General features: G+C 41.5%; 1 protein-coding gene across 1 annotated transcript in view; it reads right to left on the reverse strand.

Moving 5' to 3' along the window:
- ANKRD33B (ankyrin repeat domain 33B) overlaps nt 1–21,332 on the reverse strand; it is a 44,791-nt gene extending 23,459 nt beyond the window's left edge. The window contains exon 1 of the mRNA XM_014872333.2: nt 20,904–21,332. Within this exon, the coding sequence (XP_014727819.1) occupies nt 20,904–21,332 (429 nt within the window). The remainder of the gene's footprint in view (nt 1–20,903) is intronic.
- Nucleotides 21,333–22,365: the final 1,033 nt, after the last annotated feature.

The raw sequence follows: 22,365 nt of genomic DNA on the forward strand, positions 1-22,365 counted from the left end.
AGGGGATTCTGATATAAACCCTGATGTCATTTCTAGTACAAATGTTTTTACTTCAAGGTGCTTTGAACATTAGCAACCAAACCATTAACTGCAGGAGGCTGGGGAAGCAATGTGACAGACTCCCACCAGCATCAGGGTCCTGCTACAGCAAATGGTGAGTGGATTTTAATTTAATTTCTTCTTCTTTCACTGGCTCAATGTGCAATGCTCACAAAAGCTTCCAATGGCTGGAAGCCATTCTGTGAACTAGGATAATGTATTTCTGGGTGCTTAAATGAACAGTAGGATATTGTGCTTTGCTTGGAACAGCTGTTTCCAGCTATTGATAGATTCAAAGCAGAAAAGTGCTGACTGCTTCCTCCTGAGGACACCTGAGGCTAGCATCACCTACTGCTTTGGCTATTTGCTGCACAAAGCTGCAGTGGGTTTGGGCATCACTGGAAGAAAGAGTGTTTGTAATAAAGCTCAAACTATACCTTTTATGAATATAATTATATGTAAAACATTTTGGAGAGTCTCTCAATTGCCAGATTACTTCAAAATCCAATGTTGAAATTGTAGTCTTCCTATGAATTCTATCACTGAAGCATTTTGTTTGTTCTATTTGCAGAAAGACAAACCTCCTAAAAGGTAAATAAAATGATAGTCAAAGCTATATCATCAAACAGCATAACCAAACCTGGTGTGACCTGTATGCAGTGCACTCTCTCAGCACATAAGACCTCTGGGAACACCCAGAAACAAGTTTAGATGTGAACTCCAAGTCCTGTGCCTGACAAACTCTACTGTTAACTTCTCTCCTTGTCTTTAAATATACATATACTTTCATACACACTTAGGATGAAAAGGAGAGTTTGTATCATTTAAAGAGCATTTTGTAGGGCATTCAGAAGCCATGTGAAATGCATTTTGTGCACTGACATAACTGTCAAAAAGAGCTCCCGTTGGCTTTAAAGCATATGACTGAACTCCTCTCTGTATTTAATAGATGCATTTTCCTTTTTGTTGTGTTCTGTCAGATGCAGGCAGGCTGTACTTGAGATCTGTTGCAAGAAGCTTAATAGAGTGTTTGAATGCATAGGGTTTTTTTCAGGAGACCTCTCCAAAAGAAGTGACTCACAAAATCTTCGTAAAGATAAATTTCAATTTGACACTGAGCAAAAGATGAATGTACAGCCTTTTACTCTGTCAGAATCTCTCACTGTATCTAATCTGTCTCTTCTGTAAAGAACAATTTAGAGCCCCCAGAACATTTTCACTGTGAAAGTCTCTGAAATGACCAGTGATGAGCTTGCAAGCACCCTCTTGTGGCAGTAAGTTACTGTATTTTTGTTTAGGAAAGATCTTCCCAAGATGTTTCCTAAATTTTCCTCCAACTTCTGTAAATTCATTTTGCTACTGTTCTTCTGAGCCTTTTGGTTGTGAAATCACACCAGACCCAAATCTTGCAATGAAAGAGCCCAGGAACAGGTCTGTCCATCAGTGGCTAATCTGCCACTGGGGATAAAAACAAACCCCAAACAACTAAAAAACCCAAATAACAACCAACCGACCAAAAAACCTCAAAAGTTCTTTGTCCTCAGAAGAAAATAATCTTGATGAAGTAAAATACCCATCAGGGTGAAATCTCTTCCTTGCAGAGGCCCTATTCTCACTAAGAAGAGCAACTGCACACCCTTCCTGGGACTCTGAAGAGGGGAACTGCCCACACACTACACACATTACTGCATAATGAGGTGGAACTAGATGAGCTTTAAACTCCCTTCCAACCCAACCCACTGTATGACTCTATGGTTCAGTAATGCCACACACAATAGTGCCACCTTTTTCCTCACACTTTGATCTGAAGAAGCTGTAAGAGCATTAGAAGCCCAGTCTCTAACTCTCTATTAGAGTGCCATTTGACAATGAGATTCATAATGGCATCAGTGGATATGTAACTCCCTCATTTTATCTTCTTCCCAATCAATCCCGTGCTCTGCCTCTTGAATCTCATTGCTTCCTTTTCTCTAGAACTCCTAATAAAAACCCTCCCTCTTGATCTTGGATCTTCTCATAATAAGCTTATTGATCCTGAAATTGACCTGAATGGACCAGGAAAATGTGGTAAACTTTCTCAGTGAAAAAAAAGACAGGGAAAAGGACCAGCTGCCCTTGCACAGCAGAAGGACACACGTGTCTCAGATGAGAGTATTAGTGTTTCTCCTGTAGGATTCACCTTACATACTTCTGTCTAGATGTGCTATCACATAGGAAGTCAAATTCCTCTTTTCAAGCAAGAGGATAAGAGGATTGTTGTTCAGGGAAATGCAAGGTAAATACCAATGTTCAGAAAGAAATATACATTGAAACATTACTAGTAGATATGAAAGAGATTTTCCACCTGGACCAGGCATTACTATTTTACTTATATCAAGCAAAGATCCCGCTGGTGGGATCTCATTATCTTGCCTCTTCAGTTTATTATCACCTACTGCAAGTGAGAATGGTTCTTTGGATGTCGAAGTGTCCAGGTTATTGAAAGCCCTTATCATTATGCCTTCCACAGTGGAAGAGCTTCCTTCATCTAGGTTATGCTTCTGATTTTACCTAGACTAGTTTTCCACTCATTTATGCCCCTTCTTGCTCTTTCCCTAGCTCTAACAAAGCAAAAGGGTTTTTTTTTTAGTGCATAAATATAAAAACCTCTCCTGCTTCTTATTATAAAACAAGTGTTTTTGAGCAATAGATCCATCTGTGGTGAATGGATGGGACTGTTTTTCACTCAGAGACATAAAGTGGATTTTTGTAGGTGTGGATTAGTGTCAACTCTTGTGATCCTAAAAGGTTGCAATCCTGTAATCCTGCAGCTCTATGGAAAGCAGCAGCTGTGGAATATCACAGATGACCATGCTGGAGGCAAAAACCGTGTATTTTTATTAAGTATTAGTCCTAGTATTCATGCCTGTGAAACTTGGAGGAAGGTATCACAGTTCCTAATTTCATAGGAAGATTTTTGCTCTTTCCCACCACCATGGCTTATTACTAGTGCTTCACAAATTGCACTGAAAAGTGAGTCTCCATAGAAAGAAGAAAAAAAAAAAGAGGGGGAGGGAGAGAGAGAGAGGGAGAGAGAGAAAGGAGGCACTAATAACTATTTTAAACACAATCTTGAAAATTTCACCATTTCTGAATCCTGGAGATTTTGGAGATTTTCAGTTCTGGGTGAAAGCACTACCTTCGAACAAAAGATGCAATTTTGCAGTAATGCTTGGTTCATGAGCACTATATTCTCATCATTTTCATTTTTATAGCTGCTAGAACCACTGGTGACTGTGATCACATTTTAAATTACAGCAGAACACATGACCTGTGTTTCAGTAAGACCTCCATTTTTTATGTAAATGTTCTTTGGTCAAGGGCAAACAGGGTTGTGCTCTTGTGACTTACACCTACAATGTTGGCTCTAATGTTCATGGCTGATTAGAGAGCAAGGACTCCTACTATAAAACCCATCAACCTACAATTCTGTCTATTTAAGTAATAAAGTAACAGATAGGCTGCACACAGCCACTGGAGAGGAAATCCAGCATGCCTCAGGCATCTCATTAAGGAATGGTTCCTTCCTGAAGGTTTAGCATCACCCTGTGAAAAATACATCTATTTTAAGAAAAGGCAGAATTACAGTTTTGAAAGATCAGAGACTAGTACTTGCCTAAACCAAGACCACTGCTGCTACTGGCTTGCAGGTCCTAATGAATAGCCTCATATTAATTTAGTGCTGTATTTAGGATATAGGCTCATCCACCTGAAAGAGGCTCAGCCTGGCATTTTTTGTTTGAGAAAACACACACTGTGACATAGAATCAATCTGTCAAGATGGACATTTTTTCCTCTAGTAGCTCGCGGGTTTTTCATACTCAGCTGTTTAAAAATCATGAATAATGTGGTTCAAAAGCAGGCTTGGGTTTGTTGTCGGTTTTAATTTTTTTATTAAGTGTACTTTCCAATTTTAAATTTCTCTTTTACTATCTCAGTTGGCTAGATAAGGATTCACTGTAGCTGTAAAAGGTATCAGGGTCCGAGCAGACAGTTTGAGAAAGGTAAAAGTCATGTTTGGAATACCCAGGTGGGACACAGTAGCATCACCATCTTATCTGCCTCAAGTTAACTACAGTATTGCCACTTGATTTTAATAGACAAATGCAGCACACACTGGTACTGCATGTCCTTGCCTGGTGACATGAGCAGAGTGAGTCTTTCCTCAGCCTGTGACCACCCTGTTTATCTCAGCTGAGATCTAGCTCCATTCAATATAAGACAGGAAAGCATCTTCTGCCTCTGTGCTTGGATCTAAAAATCTAATCTTCTAAGGAATACACCCCACTCACCTAAGTAATAAAAAAACGCAGGGAGCAATTGAACAATAACATACTATTGAATCTGAAGAAGACAGAATTAAATATCTGGGGTGAAAAAGAGGGAGAAGCAATTTCACATTTATATTCAAATAGCTGGAATTTCTAGAGATCACTTTCCTTTGTTAAAACAGCTAAATCATTAATTCAATATATATACTTTATAAAACAGTTTCAGTCAAACAATCCAGAAACAGCTCTCCTACTTCATAAAATTGGAGAATATTTAGACAAATTGCAAAACATATTATTAGAACAGGAGTCCAGGAATTCATATAAGCAGTCTGCTTTTTAATTTAGGGACCTATACCTATGAGAGAAATAGTAGACATTTAGAGCACAGCTTTCTCAAAAAAAGAACAGCTTTTGCTGAAAAGAAGCACTCTACAAAAAATGCAGCATGTATCAAACGTATTTGATGGATGTTTCTTAGAGCTGTTTGCAGTGAGCTTGACACATCTCTGTGTGCCACAGCAGTTGAATAACAAGAGTTTTTGGGTATGTCAGGACTTTGCTCAACTGCAGGGTGGCATTTTTTTTGATAGCAGCTCACTAATGAGAGCAGTATCTGAACACACCATGGGACCTTCAAATGATGCTGCAGGCCCTGGAGCAAAGAAAAGATAGCTGCCTTATAGGAAATTTTCAGTATAGAGGTGGAAACTAAAACTCAGAATCACACAGAACATGCTGGGTTTGAAGGGATCCATCAAAATAATCAAGTTCAGCTCCTGGCCATACACAGCACCATCCCCAAGAGTCACACCATGTGCCTGAGAGCATTGTCCAAATGCTTCTTGAACTCTGTCAGGCTGGTGCTGTGACCACTGCCCTGGGGAGCTGTTCCAGTGCCCAAGCACTCTCTAGGTGAAGAATGTTTTCTTATATCCAATCTAAACCTCCCCTAACACAACTTCAGGCCATTCCCATGGGTCCTGTCACTGGTCAGCACAGGAATCAGTGCCTACCCCTCCTCTCCCCTTCATGAGGAATTTGTAAACTTCAATGACTGGTTGGTTGGAGACACTTGTTCACTGAAATAGTAGAAAGATGACTTGTAAACAGAATTTTCTTCATTTCTGTGGTGCCCAACTCCAAAGCAATGGAATTTTCCAAGAGATGAGAAGGAGCACACTTGCTTTGAAACAATACTGCAAAGAAGATTCCATTATTATTTGTGCAATTTTTACATTTCATAATGAAGAAGAGCATGATAGAGAAGGAAACTCTTCCGCCATTAGATAAGCATGGAGTGGTTAGCAGTAAATAGGAATAATGAGAATAAAAAGGTGGGATGAAGAAGTATTTCTGTATTTAAAAGGAAGGTAGTAAATGCTGGTGTAATTAACTATTCTATTATAAATTTGTTATTCTCTTACTAGCAATGTATGACAACATAAATTTTCAACTGTACAACATAACTGCACACATTACACTGAACAAAACTCACTATGTATCTACTCCATAAAGAATAACATTTTTTTTTCAAATATTAGTCCTTGTCCATTTAGCAGTCACTCACAAGCCACACTAGAACAAATCAAGCAGGTTTAGAAGAGATAGAAGCAAAACCAAAAGACTGGCTTTTCTAGATTTGATTGATGATTAAATATATTCAACCACAATTAAGATGTTAAATGGTAAATATTTTGCCCACTTTTCTCTATTTTGGCACTAAAGAAAGGTGCAGTTTCTTCAGCCCTAACCTCTAGAAGAAGAGGCACTGAGAGTTACACCTTCTGTTCTGCATTTTTAAAATTCTTCTAATATGCATTTTATCATCCAGTGCTAAATGTCTCATTTCCTATGTCTGACTCTCGCCCTGCTCTTTGGCCAAAGAAATGTACAGATAATACTTTTGGTTCTGAAAAGGTAAGAGATGATATTCTAACTATGTAGACTTCAAAGCCTCTGAGCCCTTTATTCCACAGGGAACATTCCACTTGCTACAGAAGCCTATCAGACTCTGCCCAGCTCTACCAAATGAGAGCCCAAAACCCCTTCCATGCCTCAGTCAGGAGACAGAGGTCAGATGAAATTGCATCAGCTGCACAAAGGCAATGACTCATGCAGGAGCAGTAAACTGAAGGACATGTGTATACCTTAATGACTTCAAAGACTCTTTTACAAGTTATGATTCCTTTCTATTTTTGATTCAACAGTGTCATGTCTCCCATCCACCCTTAGAAAAGTGTGCTCTAACCTGTCCTACACAGCCGGATATTAGAAAGCACAGGGAGGAAATATCAAGGTCTTTCCTCTACTGGAAGACCAACAACTTATAATTTCCTTCCCTTTTTAAATTCGTGTGCAAGGAAAACTTGTACATCCAGATTTGAAAATTGTTGATTTAACAAAATTTTACTTTCTTTATGTTTTCATTCATATTACGTTTTTAAGGCATGAATAACCTCATCAACATGTGCCTTTCTGCATCATATATCTCTAGCCTAAATACTTGCTTAAGGAGAAAAAACCTCTGGTTAATTTAGACTTAAGATCTTTTCAGAGGATATACAATAAATTTGCTAAGTATTTCCTGGTTTTCCCTATCACTCCTGCTAAAATTTTCATCATTCTTTCAAAATGCCTTGACCTGGAGGTTGGCTGTGAAGTTGTCAGTTTCCACTGGCTTTTAGTTCTATTGGAATTAAGGTCACTTAGGCTTGTGTAGAAAAACTGCAGTGTAGTAAAAGCAATAGTAAGGTTTGTTAAGATCTTTCTTTACTTCCATCAATGAGAAAGGCAAATCTTTACAGAAAAGAAAAGAATTGGAATACAAAAATAAGAATAAATATGGTCACCTTCAAATTAACAGTTCATCTCTCTCATGATTTCTGAAGATACTGTTTGGGTTTTGTGTTCTTTTCTCTTCTTTGAGGAGCAGCAGCTGACATGCTTAGAGGGTTTACAATTACGAACCAAATGCTGCAATTTCTCATCCCATATTTTCTAATAAACTCTATAGCTCTATTAGCTAAAGAGACCACAGAGTAGCAGTGGAAGAATGGTAAAACTTACGTTTTTCTCCCTCAGTATTCAGGCACCTAGAAGCAGTATCAGAATATTTCCGTATGTTTTTCTCAGTATTTGGAGTTTATTTTTCCATTTCTCTGGCACAAAATGAGAGAATGATACTTAATAATATGGAAATCTTTTAAAGAGTAGATCTGATCTCTTCATTTCTACCTGAAAATTATGGGCAGGCTGTTTCCTGCTACCTTCACAGTCTGACTCTTTTGATCTATCTCTGGAAAGAAGCAAAAAGCACATATCCAAAATGAAGGCTTGCTGCAATTACATGATTCTAACTAACACTGGTATCAAAACCCTACAGCCAAAAATCACCTTCTTAACCTTAAAATTTGTAAATCTCACACTGGAATTTTGAATTTACTGTAGAATCTCTGTAAATAACATGGTTATACTAATTGATATTGCTTTGTATCAATAATCCTAAAAGGTCAGCCAATACAGGTAGACTTAAAAATCATGTATTTTGGAATGATATTATTGATTGCAGTACCACCAATAATGAGGTAGAGTCACTCCAGATGCACTCCCTGCAGACCTTAAAATCTGAAAGGAAACAGCTTCCCTTCTGGGAAGAGAAGCAAGTTTGTGAAAGTAATGCTGGCAATATTTGAATGTTTTTGGTAGGGTTTACATCACATGAATGATGTTCATTTCCCCTTTCCCCTGTGACTGATAAGCTGCCAAACTCTACTAATTAGGCTTTTAATTCTTAGTTCCTTTATGATACTCACTAACAATTTACTAATATATCACAACTGATGTAGCCACTGTACTAGAAATAGAAATTACATGAGAAAGAGGAAAATATGGTATTTTTAGGCAAGTACTCTACATCTAAACAGGGTAACTAAGCACTATTTTAAAAACCTCCTCCCCAGAGGAATGTGTTTTGTGGATGGCAGGGAGTAAACAGAAAAAAAGGGCCATTACACACATTAAACTCACAAGTGCAATTACAGTTACCATTTTACATTACAGAAAAACCAGTACTGATTTTTTATTATTATTATTATTCTCAAAACAATTAATATATTTTTATAAATTCTCACAACACTAATTTGGATATATTTGACCTACGTTTTCAAACTCTGCAAACTGTCAGATAAATGACAGTAGGCTAGCTCACCAAGGATATTCACTACAAGACTGTGAACTGTGCTCCTCTGCACATCCAGCCAGCGAGGTGTTCAAGCAGAATGTCTGTGTTTCCCTCCAAGCAGTCCAGCCTGAAGGCACCAGCCCTCAGCCCACTCTGCTGGGGAGATGCATTTCTGTAACACATGCACAACAGGTAAACAACGTGGAATTTGCACACAACTAGTTAGTATCTGTGAATGTGGCCTCGTGAGCAGTTAAGGCAGGTATGATCCCCTGCTCCAGCAGACACAGCAGCTGGGACCTGAGCTGGAAGCAGCAGGATGAGAGTGTCCCTGCAGGTTCAGTGCCTGCACCCCAGGCGCCCTGCTCCTGCTTCTGCACTGCCATGGCCTGCCCTGGAGTCACTCTTTCTTTCCACTGACACTACAGGAACCCCTGTAATTTTTAAAACCCTTCCTCTCTGTGATATCTTTACCCATATCACACGTATTTACGACATTTAGTGGGCAGTGTTGATCTACTTTGTCCCATGGTTACTCTCTGTGTACCTACTGCAGGAGGGTAGCTCCTACTGATCTAGCATCACGTACTGGAGCTCCAAAGAGAGATCACAGCACTTTTTGTTGACACCTGATAGCTGGAGGGTTTCATAATTTTAACAGCAGCAGAAAAGAGAGTGCTGGACCTGAGATATGAGAAGCACAGGGAAACAGCATCACCCTACTTGAAACCTTAGGGTTATGTTTTTTTTTCCTTCATTTGACTTCAGATCCTAAGAGGATGGTAAGTGCATTTGTGATCTGTGAACACTGCCATGGATGTGTACCTGAATACCTCAGCTCTGCCTGCACCCATCTGTGAATGGAGCCTCTGCTCATAAATCAGCTGTGCTGACTGTAATAAGCATAAACTAGGTCAAGCTAAAAACGCCCACAGAAAGAAAAAAATGGCAATAGCAAGTGAAAGACATTTCATAATCTCTTGCCTTAGAAGAAAATAATTTGAGTGATTAATTTTAAGAGAAAGGTTGACATTTATTCATCATCTCTTTTTCTTTCTTCTTTTTTTTTTTTTTTTTTTTCTGGGCTACTGATATTAGAATCATAGAATCAATAAGGCTGAAAGGCTGGAAAAGACCTCCCAGATTATGAAATCCAGCCTTTAATGGAGTGCCACCATGTTCACTAAGCCACACTGTGAAGCTCCACATCTACCCATCATTCAACACTTCCAGGGATGGTGACTACACCACTTCCCTGAACAACCTGTTGCAACACTTAATCACAGAATTACACAAAATCACACAGAATATGCTCAGTTGGAAGGGACCCATCAGGATCATCAAGTCCAACTCCTGGCCCTATGTAGGACACCCCAAGAATCACACCTTGTGCCTGAGACAATTGTCCAAACATTTCTTGAACTCTGTCAGGCTTGGTGCTGTGACCACTTCCCTGGGGAGCTGTTCCAGTGCCCAAACACCTTCTGGGAGAAAAAAAACTTTTCTAATATCCAAACTAAACCTTCCCTGACACACCTTCAGCCCATTCTCTGGGTCCTGTCACTGGCCAGCACAGGGCAGAGATCAGTGCCTGCCCCTCCTCTTCCTCTCACAAGGAAGTTGTAACTGCAATGAGATCTCCCATTCAGTCTTCCCTCCTCCAGGCTGAAAAAAAGTTGTGACTTCGGCAGCTCCTCAGACAGATTCCCCTTTTAACCACTCTTTCAGTGAAGAATTTTTTTTTGTACCCAACCTCGCCTGGCACAACTTGAGGCCATTTCCCCTTGTCCTATTACTTATTATTTGGGAGAAAGAGGACACCTCCCACCTTACCATAATCTCCTTTCAGTTGCTTTAAAAACTTACTGCTTCTAAAATGTTTAACTTGAGTATCAAATATTTCAGTATTTGCTTCATTTATCCACATATATGTAAAGGATCTTACGTACTTCATGGGAACTTTTATAGAGATAAGTATTGTAAATGCACTGAGACATGTGACTTCAATAAACACATTATTTTAATTCAAGTAAGGAACTAAAAAGATTAACATGGATCTAGTACTCAGTTCCAGTTCCTATTCCACAGGCAGTTCTGTTCAGGGGTATCTTCATACTTGGGCCATCCTTGTTGCATCCTCGCAAGAGGAAGAATTTTCTGGACTGTAAAATTCCTGCAGACCATACAGCATCAGTGCAGTAAAAGAAAAGAAGGGCCACCCCACAAAAATGACAGCAGGACTCAGCACAGCTTGGCCTCTGTCCCATTAACGGGTGATGGCAGGAGGTTAATGGGGCATCCCAGAACCACCTGAGCCCTTCCACACAGCCACTGCTTGAGGCTGTGGGACAATCCCTGCCTGGGAGATTGCACCTGTCGCTGGGTACAAGAAAGAGGCTTTCACTCCATTCCCAGAGACCTTGAAATTAAGTGTTTTCCTTCCCTCTCAGCCATGAATGGTTTCACTCCCCCCTCAAACCACTGGCCAGGCTGTTCCTCCAGGAACACTGTGTGTTTTATTCCAGGCTGGCAGCTCTGCATGGGGAGTTCTGCTGAAGCAGTGTGGCAGAGCAATGTCTCTGATATGGTCATGCTGCCCAGTTTTCCCTGAAGATAGGACTCACCTAACACAGCAGTGAGCCTGCAAAGTGCCTGTAGGACAGCAGGGAAAATAACCTTTTTCTTCCCAGACACAGGTTTCCTCTGGCTGGCATTGTTCCACACTTCCAGGCACATTCGTGGAACATTTACTGTGTAGTACAGCCTGTCTCAGTGTAACCAGAAAACTCCTCTACTATGTTTATATTTTTTACTAGCTCAGAAGGGCTCTGTAAATCTAAAAACTTAAATTTCATTATTTCATATTTGTGGCATTTCATTAATATTTGTGGTATTTCATTTTGCAGAACTGGCTAATATGTGTAATCCTACACTCCTTGTCTAACAAGCTATTTCTACTTCATTCTTTTTATAGAAAATCTGTAGAAAACTCTGTAGAAAGAAAAGTATTTTACATTAACTCCTTTGTGGAGCTGAGCTTTGACTCTGCCTTCTCTTGGATCCTTTATCAAACTCATATGATACTTGCAGATTCACAGAAGTACCACACCACCTTACAAAGAAAGTCTTCCTTTTCCTTTCATCCACACTTAAAACACTTTTATGAATACATGGATACCCTTCCTGTGTTTCTCAATCAAATGCTAAACGGGTGAGCTGAGCCTTCTAACTATTAGCTCCTAACAGCAAGATATCTAGATGTTGTAAAGAAAAAAAAAAAAAAAAAAAAAGAAGCCAAATACTGCTTGAAAGGCTCCTTTTATGAACAGATTGAATGTGTTCCATTATCTGCCACTTTTGAACTTCAGAAAACTAATAACAATGGATTCTGCATAAGCCTCCCCCCTACAGTAATAGAAACAAAACTTCAAAACTTCTCCTTGAGCTCTCTGGTAACTGCTGTCATCTCTTGTCACCAGTAGTTGTCTGTCCACACACAAGCTGTCCCAAAGATGAGGTATCATGTACTAAGAGGCAAAAGACTAAAAAAAAAAAATCCCCAACCCTCATATATGAGAGGAAAGTACAGGATCAGGCTCAGGACGTTATACATCCGAAACGTGTGAACCAACAAAAGCCCAACCGTGAGTCATTCCCATTTTGCATCATCTTGCTTTCAAATTGCTCCCCGTGGAATTTAACAGACATAATAGAAAATAATAGAATTGAAAAATGGGAACTATTTCCACATAGTGGGTTTTTCCCACAGTGGATACAATTTGAATTGGTAATTCACTGCCAGATGTGCAACCACAGACTCTGTGACAAAAATCCTCTTCCTACAGTACTTGATTATTTCTTATTGAGACTCACTGAGTATATTACAGTATTATATCTATCCCAGGTTGAGGGTTTCCATTTTTGTATTTAATTAAAGAACACTCAGAAACAGGTAAATTCAAATCTATGTGGCATAACATTCTAAATTATTTAAAAGGGTAACCTTCTGAGGGAAATTTTATTTATGAAACTATTAAAGGTGAACTCCTGTCTCAAATAAGGCCTGTGGGAATTCTTCATTGCTTTCACATTCTCCAGAGATTTTATTTTCTATTTAAAAAAATCTACCAGCAGTTTTTAGCAACTCTACCATTAGTTTTTAGTGCAATTCTACCTCAGTCCCAAAAGATAAACCTAATTCCACTGTATAATGACAGATGATACAGAAAGAACATGCACGAAAATTCTAAGCAGGCAATATAGCCCTTGTGTAAATTGATAACCCCTCTCTCCCCATCCCCCAACCTCAGCCAAAACAGAATAACTTGTCCGAAAATGTACAAAAAACCCCAAAAAACTGGAAAAGATGTGGAAATACTTGACCAAAATTCCAATTTGGGAAAAACTGCAGCATCTTATGATCTATGTTATCCTACTTGAAAGCCATATCTGAAAGCCATGTCTGATGTTATCCTACTTGAAATACCATATCTGAAATAAGCATACAGCATGGTATTTTACCAATTTTAGTACCAGCATAGTTAATGATTTCTAAAAGCATAACACAACAAATGATGTTAGTTTGGGTGTTTGAATTCAAAAGCCTAAAAACCATTAATGAATTAGGAGAACATCTTGGGATTCAGGGAAAATCCAGGCCAAGTGCTGGCTGTGTGGTCACCTTTGGTCCACACCAGAGATGCTAACTTTGCATAGGATAGATGTGAGCTGAGCTGCACATGTGCTCTCTTGCCAGAGATGATTTTTATCTTTCTGTCTATTTCTTCTTGAGTAGTAGAACAGATTTTGAACATAACAGCACCTGCTGAAATGTCTGAATGGATCCAGACAGATGTTTTGGTCACTTGTACTCCTTGTTCAACATTTTTTATTTTCAACTTATTGTCATAGTTTATATTCCCAAGCATAAACACAAGACTATGTGACTAAAATCAAGATGATGGCAAGAGGTCTCTGTGCCACACACAAAAGTGAACATTAATGCCTCTTTCAAAAACTTTTTTGAAATGTCCCCTGAAACCCAGGAACAAGTCAGACTGAGTGAAAGACGACCAAGTCTCACACCTCTGAAAAGGGAACTCCCTGATGGGGGGCTGCCATCCCTGTCCCTGTTCCATCTCTCAACACTGAATCGGGAGCCTCCAAGAACCACAGCCCAGATCACTGCTTCCAGCACCAGCAGGGCCAAAGGACACGAGAGTTAAGCCCTTGATGACACGGAAAGATGTGGCACTGGACACCTGCTGTCCACCACAGCTGGCACCTGAACTCACCGCTCCTGTGGTGCTTTTCAACAGGCAGCTTTGAACTTGCTGCCTGAGACAGGAACATTTGTTCTTTCTTCCTCAGAGCCCTTGCCTTGAGACCTAAAGCCTCGATAAGATGAGGTACCACTGTTGTCCTACTGGCACCTAACTTGGAACTGAAGAACTTGGGAATACTGGGGCTTCTGGACCACTTCCTTTCCCAGCATACTCGAAGTCCAGAACCTCCTATGAGCTACTGAAACTCAACAGGAACCCATTTTTTCAGAGCAGTCAGATGTTTTGTAGCAGTGCTCTCTTTCAACTTCCTGTGATTCCTCATTAATTTTTCCCTGAGGAATCTTCAGAAGATTTACAAAAGGAAATTAGTGCCAATAGTCCTTCTTGAGTAATTCCTCCATGAGAAAATAAATTTGAGTTTCCTAATAGGTTGAAGGCATTAGCAGTGTCACTTTATGCACAGTGAAATAAAGCTCTAGTATTCTCCTAGGAAAGGCAGTAAGGCATCCCAAAGTCCCATGTATTACGGACATGTTATGCTAAAAACATGTTATATGTCTGCCATAATTACTGATGAAAGCTGTCCAGGACAACTCATCTTGTTAGGCTATTATTAGATTTTAACTGAAGCTGTATTTTTTAACATCTGGAGTCAACCTGTGCTCAGATGGGTAACCAGGATCATCCCTGCCTCTCTGAGGAGCCCTGCAAGCCACACACTTGATTTAAGACACTAACATGAAACATTGCTTAAAGAAGAATTGAAGATTGATGTGACCTTTACTCCTATGCTACTGTCAGATTGAAAACACTCCTCTTGTTCCATATATTTTGCATTAAGTCCTTTGTCAAAATTCTTTGAGGAAACTACTTTTCATCTGGTTTCTCTAAGACTTGTCCTATTTGAAGCTAGATTAAATTTGTACAATTTTCTCATGTAGTCTTCAAATCTGTACTTGTCCATTCCAGCAGGACCTACATCTGTCAGCTAATGCTACTTTTGACACTAAGAACAAATTATGTCATATAACCTGTCAGCTCCATGGAGGACACAGTCTGCTCTGGCCATGCATTTCCAGCAGTACACTAAATACCCACATTGCCATTCCTTATGTCTACATACCCTCATGGTCTTTATTAATTGTTCTCTTTAATCCACAGAAATTATGTTCTGTGCACATACTTTTTCTTCAGCAAAGTTATTTTAAAGGATATCTTTTTGTGCCAGGTTTACATAGGCATTAGTCACCTAACACTGCAGATGAACACAGTCAAGAGCAGGCAGACAGCTAACCTGCCCACGCTCTTCTGATAATGCCTCTGAGTGCCAACCTGTATCATTTTGGTTCATGCTCTGGTTAGCTCACCAAATTCCCTCTTAGCCAGCTCACTTCATATTTTACATGCTCTATCTATTCCTTTCTGGTGGATAACCTTGAGATGTAATTACTCTATTTGAAGAATTTCGGCTTTTTTTTGACACCTACAGTTCTTTACCTTACTCACTTCCTTTTTAAGCACAAACATGTATTTCCAGGGACATTTTTTACTGCATTTAAGTATTTCTGTACTTCAAGATTTAAATTAAATTATTTTTGTTGTTTTGTTGTCTTTTTAGAAGTACTTTCACCCCAAAAAATTCCCTTCCACGGTTTAGTGTCATGATGTTAAGTTTCAATACAATTGTTTCCGTGAGAATGCTTTATATAAGATAATATGAAGGAACTGAAGCTATCTAAGAAAATAATAATTTAAAAATATTCTGAGAACTGTAGCTGATGATGTTCTTCAAATCCTTTTTCTGACATGGGTGAACTTAAGCTATGGGCCATGAAAACTGAAAAGCAACAAGTGACAGGGAGAATTTCATCCTTTATCAGAAAATGTTGGATTCCTGATTTTTTATTTTTACAAGTTAACATTCTGTAGAGTAAAAAAAAAAAAAAAAAAGAAACAAAAATAAGTTAATGGAGTGTTACACAAACTCTGGCACTTTTTGTGATACATGACTTTACAGAAAACCATTGTCCAACACAAAGTTCCCTCACCCAGAAAGTGGGAATTGAACCACTGGCTGCCTGTCCTTCACAGCCGGTTGCAATTTCAGAAGCCCAGCCCTTTGGCAAAGACAAATTCAGGTGTCAGCTCCATGGAGGATTCATTGTGCATTGCTCTGTGAAGAATTCTGGAGGGTAATGCTCCCTAAATTGGATGAGTTGCCTGAAGCAGTTCCACTGTGTCAGTACAGAGCCTCTGATACTATCATGGACCCAGTGAGGAAACCAGGTGAGTGATGCCATTCCAAAACAGCCACTCATGGTGTGCAGCACACAAACAAATGTAGGCTGCATTCAGAGAAACATTCCCACAGGTATGTCCATAGCTGTCTATGGAACTGGACAAAAGACTCATTGAACAATGACCAAAAAAAAACCACCAAAAACTGAAATATACTACAACAGAATATTCTTGCTAATACGGGCTATACCACACGTAAGATCAGCACAAAACCTGCCCGCAGATCAGCCACAGTGATTATTTTCAGTCTGGCAAGGGAATGTTCTTTGCCTTCTTTTCTCTCTACCCCCATCTCTTAATGCTTTCTCTATTGTCATGGCAAATTTCTAAATTTGCTTGCATTCTGCAGCTAGGTAACATCAGATTTTGAAACTCTTTCTGAGTATATATATAATCCTGGTCACCAGGCAAAATTTGATATTAAGTGATGCTAAAATGATGAGATAAAAATGTCTGAAATTCTAGAAATTTGGCTGGTGAGGAAGGAGAACCAGTCCCCATGCAACAAAGTGAAAAGTAGCACCATTAGCCAGATGATAATATGGTCTCAGTCAGGTCAGAAAATTTCACCAGAGCCACGATTTTATTTTCCCTTGTCTATTTCCAAATCCCTCCTTACTGTTAGGATAAATACACAAGCACTGGAGAACAACGTACAATTAGTATATTATATACTGTCATAGTTATTTTCCAAATATTTCAGTGTTCGTTTGGGCAAAGAGAGGAAATGAGCAGTGCCAATCCAGTCTTTCAGGATTCCATGGACAGATAGTGCAAGAGAAGATGAGGGGATCAGGCATTTGGGGATCCTTTGCAGTCAATGATAAATAAACTGTTGCTGTCTTGACAGTAATGAAAACAAGACAGGGAAGGTACAGATCTTCAGGCTACATGTGGTGACTAATAAATCACATGTTGTGGAGTCTGGTTTACTGCAGGAAGGTGAATTTAATGAAAACTTGTGCCTGGCAGGAGGTTCTGTAGCTCACGAACAGACTATGGGGAAAATAAGCTTCTGGAGACATGACACAAAAAGCCACTATCCAGGCTTGGGAAATTGACTCCAAAGAGTCAATTGATGTATTTTGATACAAAGGGTGCAGGAAAATAAGTAAAGGTACCTCTGGATCCTAGCGTTTTCCAGATAATTGCTTCTACATCTTAAATTTATACACTTATACTTTAGGGACAAGGTCAAAATAATTAAAAAACACAGCAGGCTCATTGTGCCCAGTTTAGGGCATTTACAAGTTTTTTCATGTTACATTTTATGACCTTGTGTTATCTTACTACAATAATTTGTTACTTGTTTTGTTTGTTTTGAAGAAAATTTGATTTTGAAATTGTGAATATGAAACAGTACTGTACCTACATACCTGAAGTTATCAGATCAGGGTGGTGAAAGCAGTTAATACCCCCAGCTGGACAGCCCTCCCTTCACCACCCTACTTCTCAAAAAACAAGTTATTCTTCATTCTCTGCCCTGTCTCATGGAAAATAAATTAAAACTTAGAAGAAACAAAAATGCAGCTGATTTGTTCCCAGTGTGAGAAAAAAAGAAATGAGAAAATAAGGTTTTTTAAAAAAAAAAAGTTAAAAAAAATAAAACAAACAAACGCATACAAGATAACATTGTAGACAAATACTATCCTGGCAAAAGAAGATGCCAAAAGCCAACAGTAGTTTTAGTTTCAGCAACTAAAAAACTTCATAAGCACAACAGGTATGTGTAACTCAGGTATGTGCAACTTGTTCTGTTACTTTGTGGCAGCAAAATATCTATCTTGTTCATGGATAATGTCTCATGACTTTATAATCAAATTCAAGAGAAAAAAAATCCACAGAAAGGGCAATAAAAGGTCTGAGTAAAACTTCCATTTTGTTAGGTAAAGTTCTCTAAAAACTGTGGTTTTCCTCTGCAAAATAATGAGAATGTACCTCGACATCCCTGAGAAGGAGTCACACCTGAAGTCTCTGCTTCCTAGTCAAAAGATTTCTCTCACCCCATTCACATCTGGAAAAAACCAGACTGTCCTGCTCTGTACTGCTGTGATTGGGGCACTTCTGTGAGGAAGGAAGAGAGAAAGCAAATTAATTTCTATCACATCATTCCTGTAACTTCACAAGATGCTGAATTCCAGAACGTTTTTACTTTGTATTCATAAAAAATTGAAGAAAACAGAATTTTGTGCCGATTTTTAGTTTCAGGTCAAGTGGAATATTTGCCTAAGTAGATGCTCTTTTTTTGTTTTGTTTTGTTTTGTTTTGTTGGTTTTTTGGGTTTTTACAGTATGAACAAAGAATATAAACTTTCAGATTCAAACTAAAATTTTGTCTCTTTTACTCTGAAGCTGATGAGATAAAGAGCTACTTGCTTTTGGGGAAGAGGCATGGTGAAGGGAGGGCTGTCCAAACAGATGAATTTGCTGCAGGATGAGGGCTGATGCTTGTGCTGAGCTTTGTCATTCCTATTGACTGAGGTCTGCAGGACCCCAGCCCCGAGAGGGAGCGTTCCTACAGCTTCCTGCCCTCTCTCGGGTGGGAAGGGAGGTAATTTTCTCAGAGGGGACAGCTCTGGGTCACTTGGCCCTTTATGCCACATATACGGAGGGGCCAAACCTCCCACATCATCACACACTTGAGACATGCTGAATCAATGCAGCAGAAGCTGGAGCCCAAACCCCACACAATGTCAGCACTGGAGCTGGGCTCCAGCCCAGGCACAGCACTAATATATAGCATATATATCTGCATCATCTTCAAAATATCCTGTAATGTGCAATTGGACCTCAGATGTTGCCAGCTAAAGTAAAATCATGCCAAGCCATATCCTGGCCTGGGCAGAAGAGTTGATGTAAATTATTTCTGTCCTGTGTTGTTCATTCCCTCCCTCATGCCATAGGTTGCTTCTCCCAGATGTGTTCATACGACCTTTTGCCTTTTTAAGAAATTTACAATAAGTCATTGTAGGAGCCGTGGGTCAGGATGGTCAGGACTGACGGAGAAATCTCTAAAGACAGGTGTTGGAACTTGTGGTTTATTGCATAGGGCGTGGGTAAAAGGGCCCTGCTTGGAGCTGCCAGCCACAGCTCGGAGCAGGCCTGTGAGAGCAGTAAAAGAAGTAAAAGAATAAAGTAAGAGAAGTAAGAGCAGTGAGAGAGGTAAGAGCATAAGAGAGGTAAAAGCAGTAAGAGAGTGAGGTTCCCGTTACAATACAATAAATCTTCTTCTGTGTTGAATATTCTAATTTTCAGTAACCAATCTAATACAAGATACAAATCTTATAGCATTTACATACAGCCTAAAAGAATCACTATATTACCATACTGTGTTACACTTTAAACCCTAAAAACTACTCTTTGGACCCTCTTTACCAAGCTAGTAGGGTCTTCTCTGCCCTTTGGACCTGTCTGCAAGCAGAGGGAATTGTTCAATGAAAAGGGGATGACTTTCAGCTGGAGATACTATTGTTTTCTAGTTGCTCAGTAATTAAAGTTTGGTATCTCAAAGATGGCTTTCATTTCAATCTCGCTTATAGTTTCCATATTCTCAAAATCTTTTGCCAGGCAATCATATTTATAAGGATTTCCATTTTCATCTTCCCCAACATCAGATCACTAAAAATTTGTACTAAAATCAATCCTTTGGAGAAGAAGTAAAGATATTCTTAGGAAAAATCCTAGAAGCACATATATCTAAGGCACAAGAAAAGCCCCTCTCCAGACAGAACTGAACACAGATTATGACATTCTATTCAATGCAGACCACTTATGTTGCCAGAATGTGCTAGTTATTTGCCCAATTAAAATAACACAGGTTTCCTTTCAAAACACTGCTGTCACAGAATAGTCACAGAACTGTTTTTGCAGATTGCTTACGCAAAAAACTTCTTAGGTTTAAAACAAACTGTAGTAATGTGGTAATCTTCGATATTGCTGTTCAAACGTCCTAGTAATGTATTAACCAGAAAATCTTTGTCAAGTTTTCACCTTCCGATTTAGAGAAGTACACCTCTGTCCCTGCAATTAACTGAGTAACAGGCAAAAACTGAGCCACAAAACTGGTACTGATACAAACCCCAAAAACAGATTATCAGCAACAAAATCAATGCAAGGAGAACTCTGAAAAATACTGATTTTAGCACAGGATACCCCGAGCCCTGCTTGGCCGTCTAGGATCCAGGAACAAGCTTACATTTTGGGGGAAGCTAAATGAAAAGGAAAAAGAAAAAATAATATTAAAAAAAAATAAACTCATAAACTTTTACCAGCAGTCCAAAATTTCAAGGTGAACATCATAAAGTACTGACGGGGAATGGGATGAAGGGGATGAACAGCCCAGAAAAGAGGAAGGTTTTTTGAGGCTGAACACAACCATTACCAGCGATTCCCCTCTCGGTCCCCAATAAACAGAGGGAAAACAAGACCCGATTCAAAACTGATCGCGGGAAAACCGGAATCTCAACCTGCGTCTCATCCTATAAACCGGACCCTTCCTTAGCCAAAGGCGCAAAGTCAAGGCTGGCAAGGCGTAGCGTCACTCCCTAGTCTGCTCTCGCTGCCTGGGGTCCCGTCCCCTACGGGGCTGCAGAACAGCGCCCCAGGAAACGGGAGGGGGGTCACTCAACACCCGCACGGCTGCTGCCCGGGCTCCGCTCCGCGCTGGCGGCGGCGGCAGCCGAGGCGCTCAGCCCCAGGCGGGATGCACGGGATACCCGGGATGCTCGGGATACCCGGGATGCTCGGGATACCCGGGCTGCCGGGGCCGCGGCGCGGGATGCTCACTCACCCTGCGGTTGCGGTCTGCCTCCCGCACCTCCTCCTCCTGGGGGCCCTGGCGGATGAGCGCCTTCAGCACGATGCTGTTGTTGGTGCAGCAGGCTCGGAAGAGGCTGAGCGCCTCGGGGCTGTCGCGCCCGTCCCCCTCCAGGGACCAGAGGTCCTCGTCGTCGTCGTCCAGCCCCCCAGGAGGGTAGAAGGAGTCGTCTGAGGCGATGCTGCAGGTGTCGGGCAGCTCGGAGAAGTCCTCGTACTCGTAATCCTCCTCCTCCTCCTCCTGCTCTTCCTCCTCTTCGTCGGGCTCCTCGGGGGCAGTCTCCGCCGCCCCCTGCTCGGGGCTGCTCTCCGCCTCGGCGCCGGGCATCTCCTTAGCGGCGGCGGGCGCGGGGCAGACGCGCTCCCCGGCCAGCCGCTCGCCGTGCCCCGACAGCAGCACCATGCCGGCCGCGGGGTGGGGGCACGGGGGCTGCGCTGGGCCCCGCGGGGCGCTCAGGGCGCCCGGCCCCGCCGAGCGCTGCCCCGCCGAGCTCTGCCCCGCCGGCGGCCGCGCCTCTGCCTCGCCGGGCTCGGTGCCGCTGCCCGCCTCACGCAAGTGCCAGCCCCTTCCCGCGGGTCGCCCCGCGGCTGCCCGGCCGCCCCCTGGGCCGGGGCATGCCGCCGCCTGTGGGGAGGGTCCGGGGAGCCGCTCGCCGCCGCCGGCCCGGGCCGGGGGAGCTGCCGCCGCCGCGGGGAGCGGGGAGAGGCCGCGGGCGGGCGGGCAGGGCGGCTGTGCGGAGCGCAGGCAGTTGTCAAAGTCCCGGCCCGTAATCCGCTCAGCATGGCAGCGAGGAGATTGGGGCTGAGGTTTAGCGGCGGGGCGCGGTGCCGGGCCGGGTGCGGGGGGAGCGGGCGGCCGCTCCCTGCGGGCCCCGAGCTGCAGGTGCGGGCCCGCCGCACCCCCGGGCTCCGGGGCACCCGCGGAGAGCCCACCCAGAGGACGGAGCGGGGCCGGCGGGACCCTCGGCTGCCGCTGGTCCTTCAGCACCGACTGCGCGGCCCCGAGAGCCGCGACTGCAGCGATGTACGCAAAACTTTTCAGGAATACAGCCGGCCTGTGAGGAATTCTTCCTTTGAAATAAATACTGAAACTAAGGGGGATGACTGCACGGAATTTCCGTGCTTCGAATCAAAGCTTTAAAAGCAAGTAATTCGTTAGATCAGCCCTGACGCTTCACCAACTGTAGAGAGATCAGGCATCTACTTTTTATGGAAGGCATTTGGAGATTAGGTTGAGAGGAATAATGCATATATACATTGAGTTCCCGCTTTGTCACAGTTCCTCTAAAATCTCTTTTTCCTTTCCAATGCCACGGATTAGCACCGTTCTCTGGCAGGGAAACAGTGGGGAAAAGCCCTTTGGCCAACAAAATGGGATATTTGCTTTCTTCAACAGCTTTTTGAAGTGAATCTCATATATTTGACATCCTTCAGTA

This window comes from Sturnus vulgaris, chromosome 1, assembly GCF_052056855.1.
Source record: "Sturnus vulgaris isolate bStuVul1 chromosome 1, bStuVul1.hap1, whole genome shotgun sequence".
NCBI classification, from domain to species: domain Eukaryota; kingdom Metazoa; phylum Chordata; class Aves; order Passeriformes; family Sturnidae; genus Sturnus; species Sturnus vulgaris.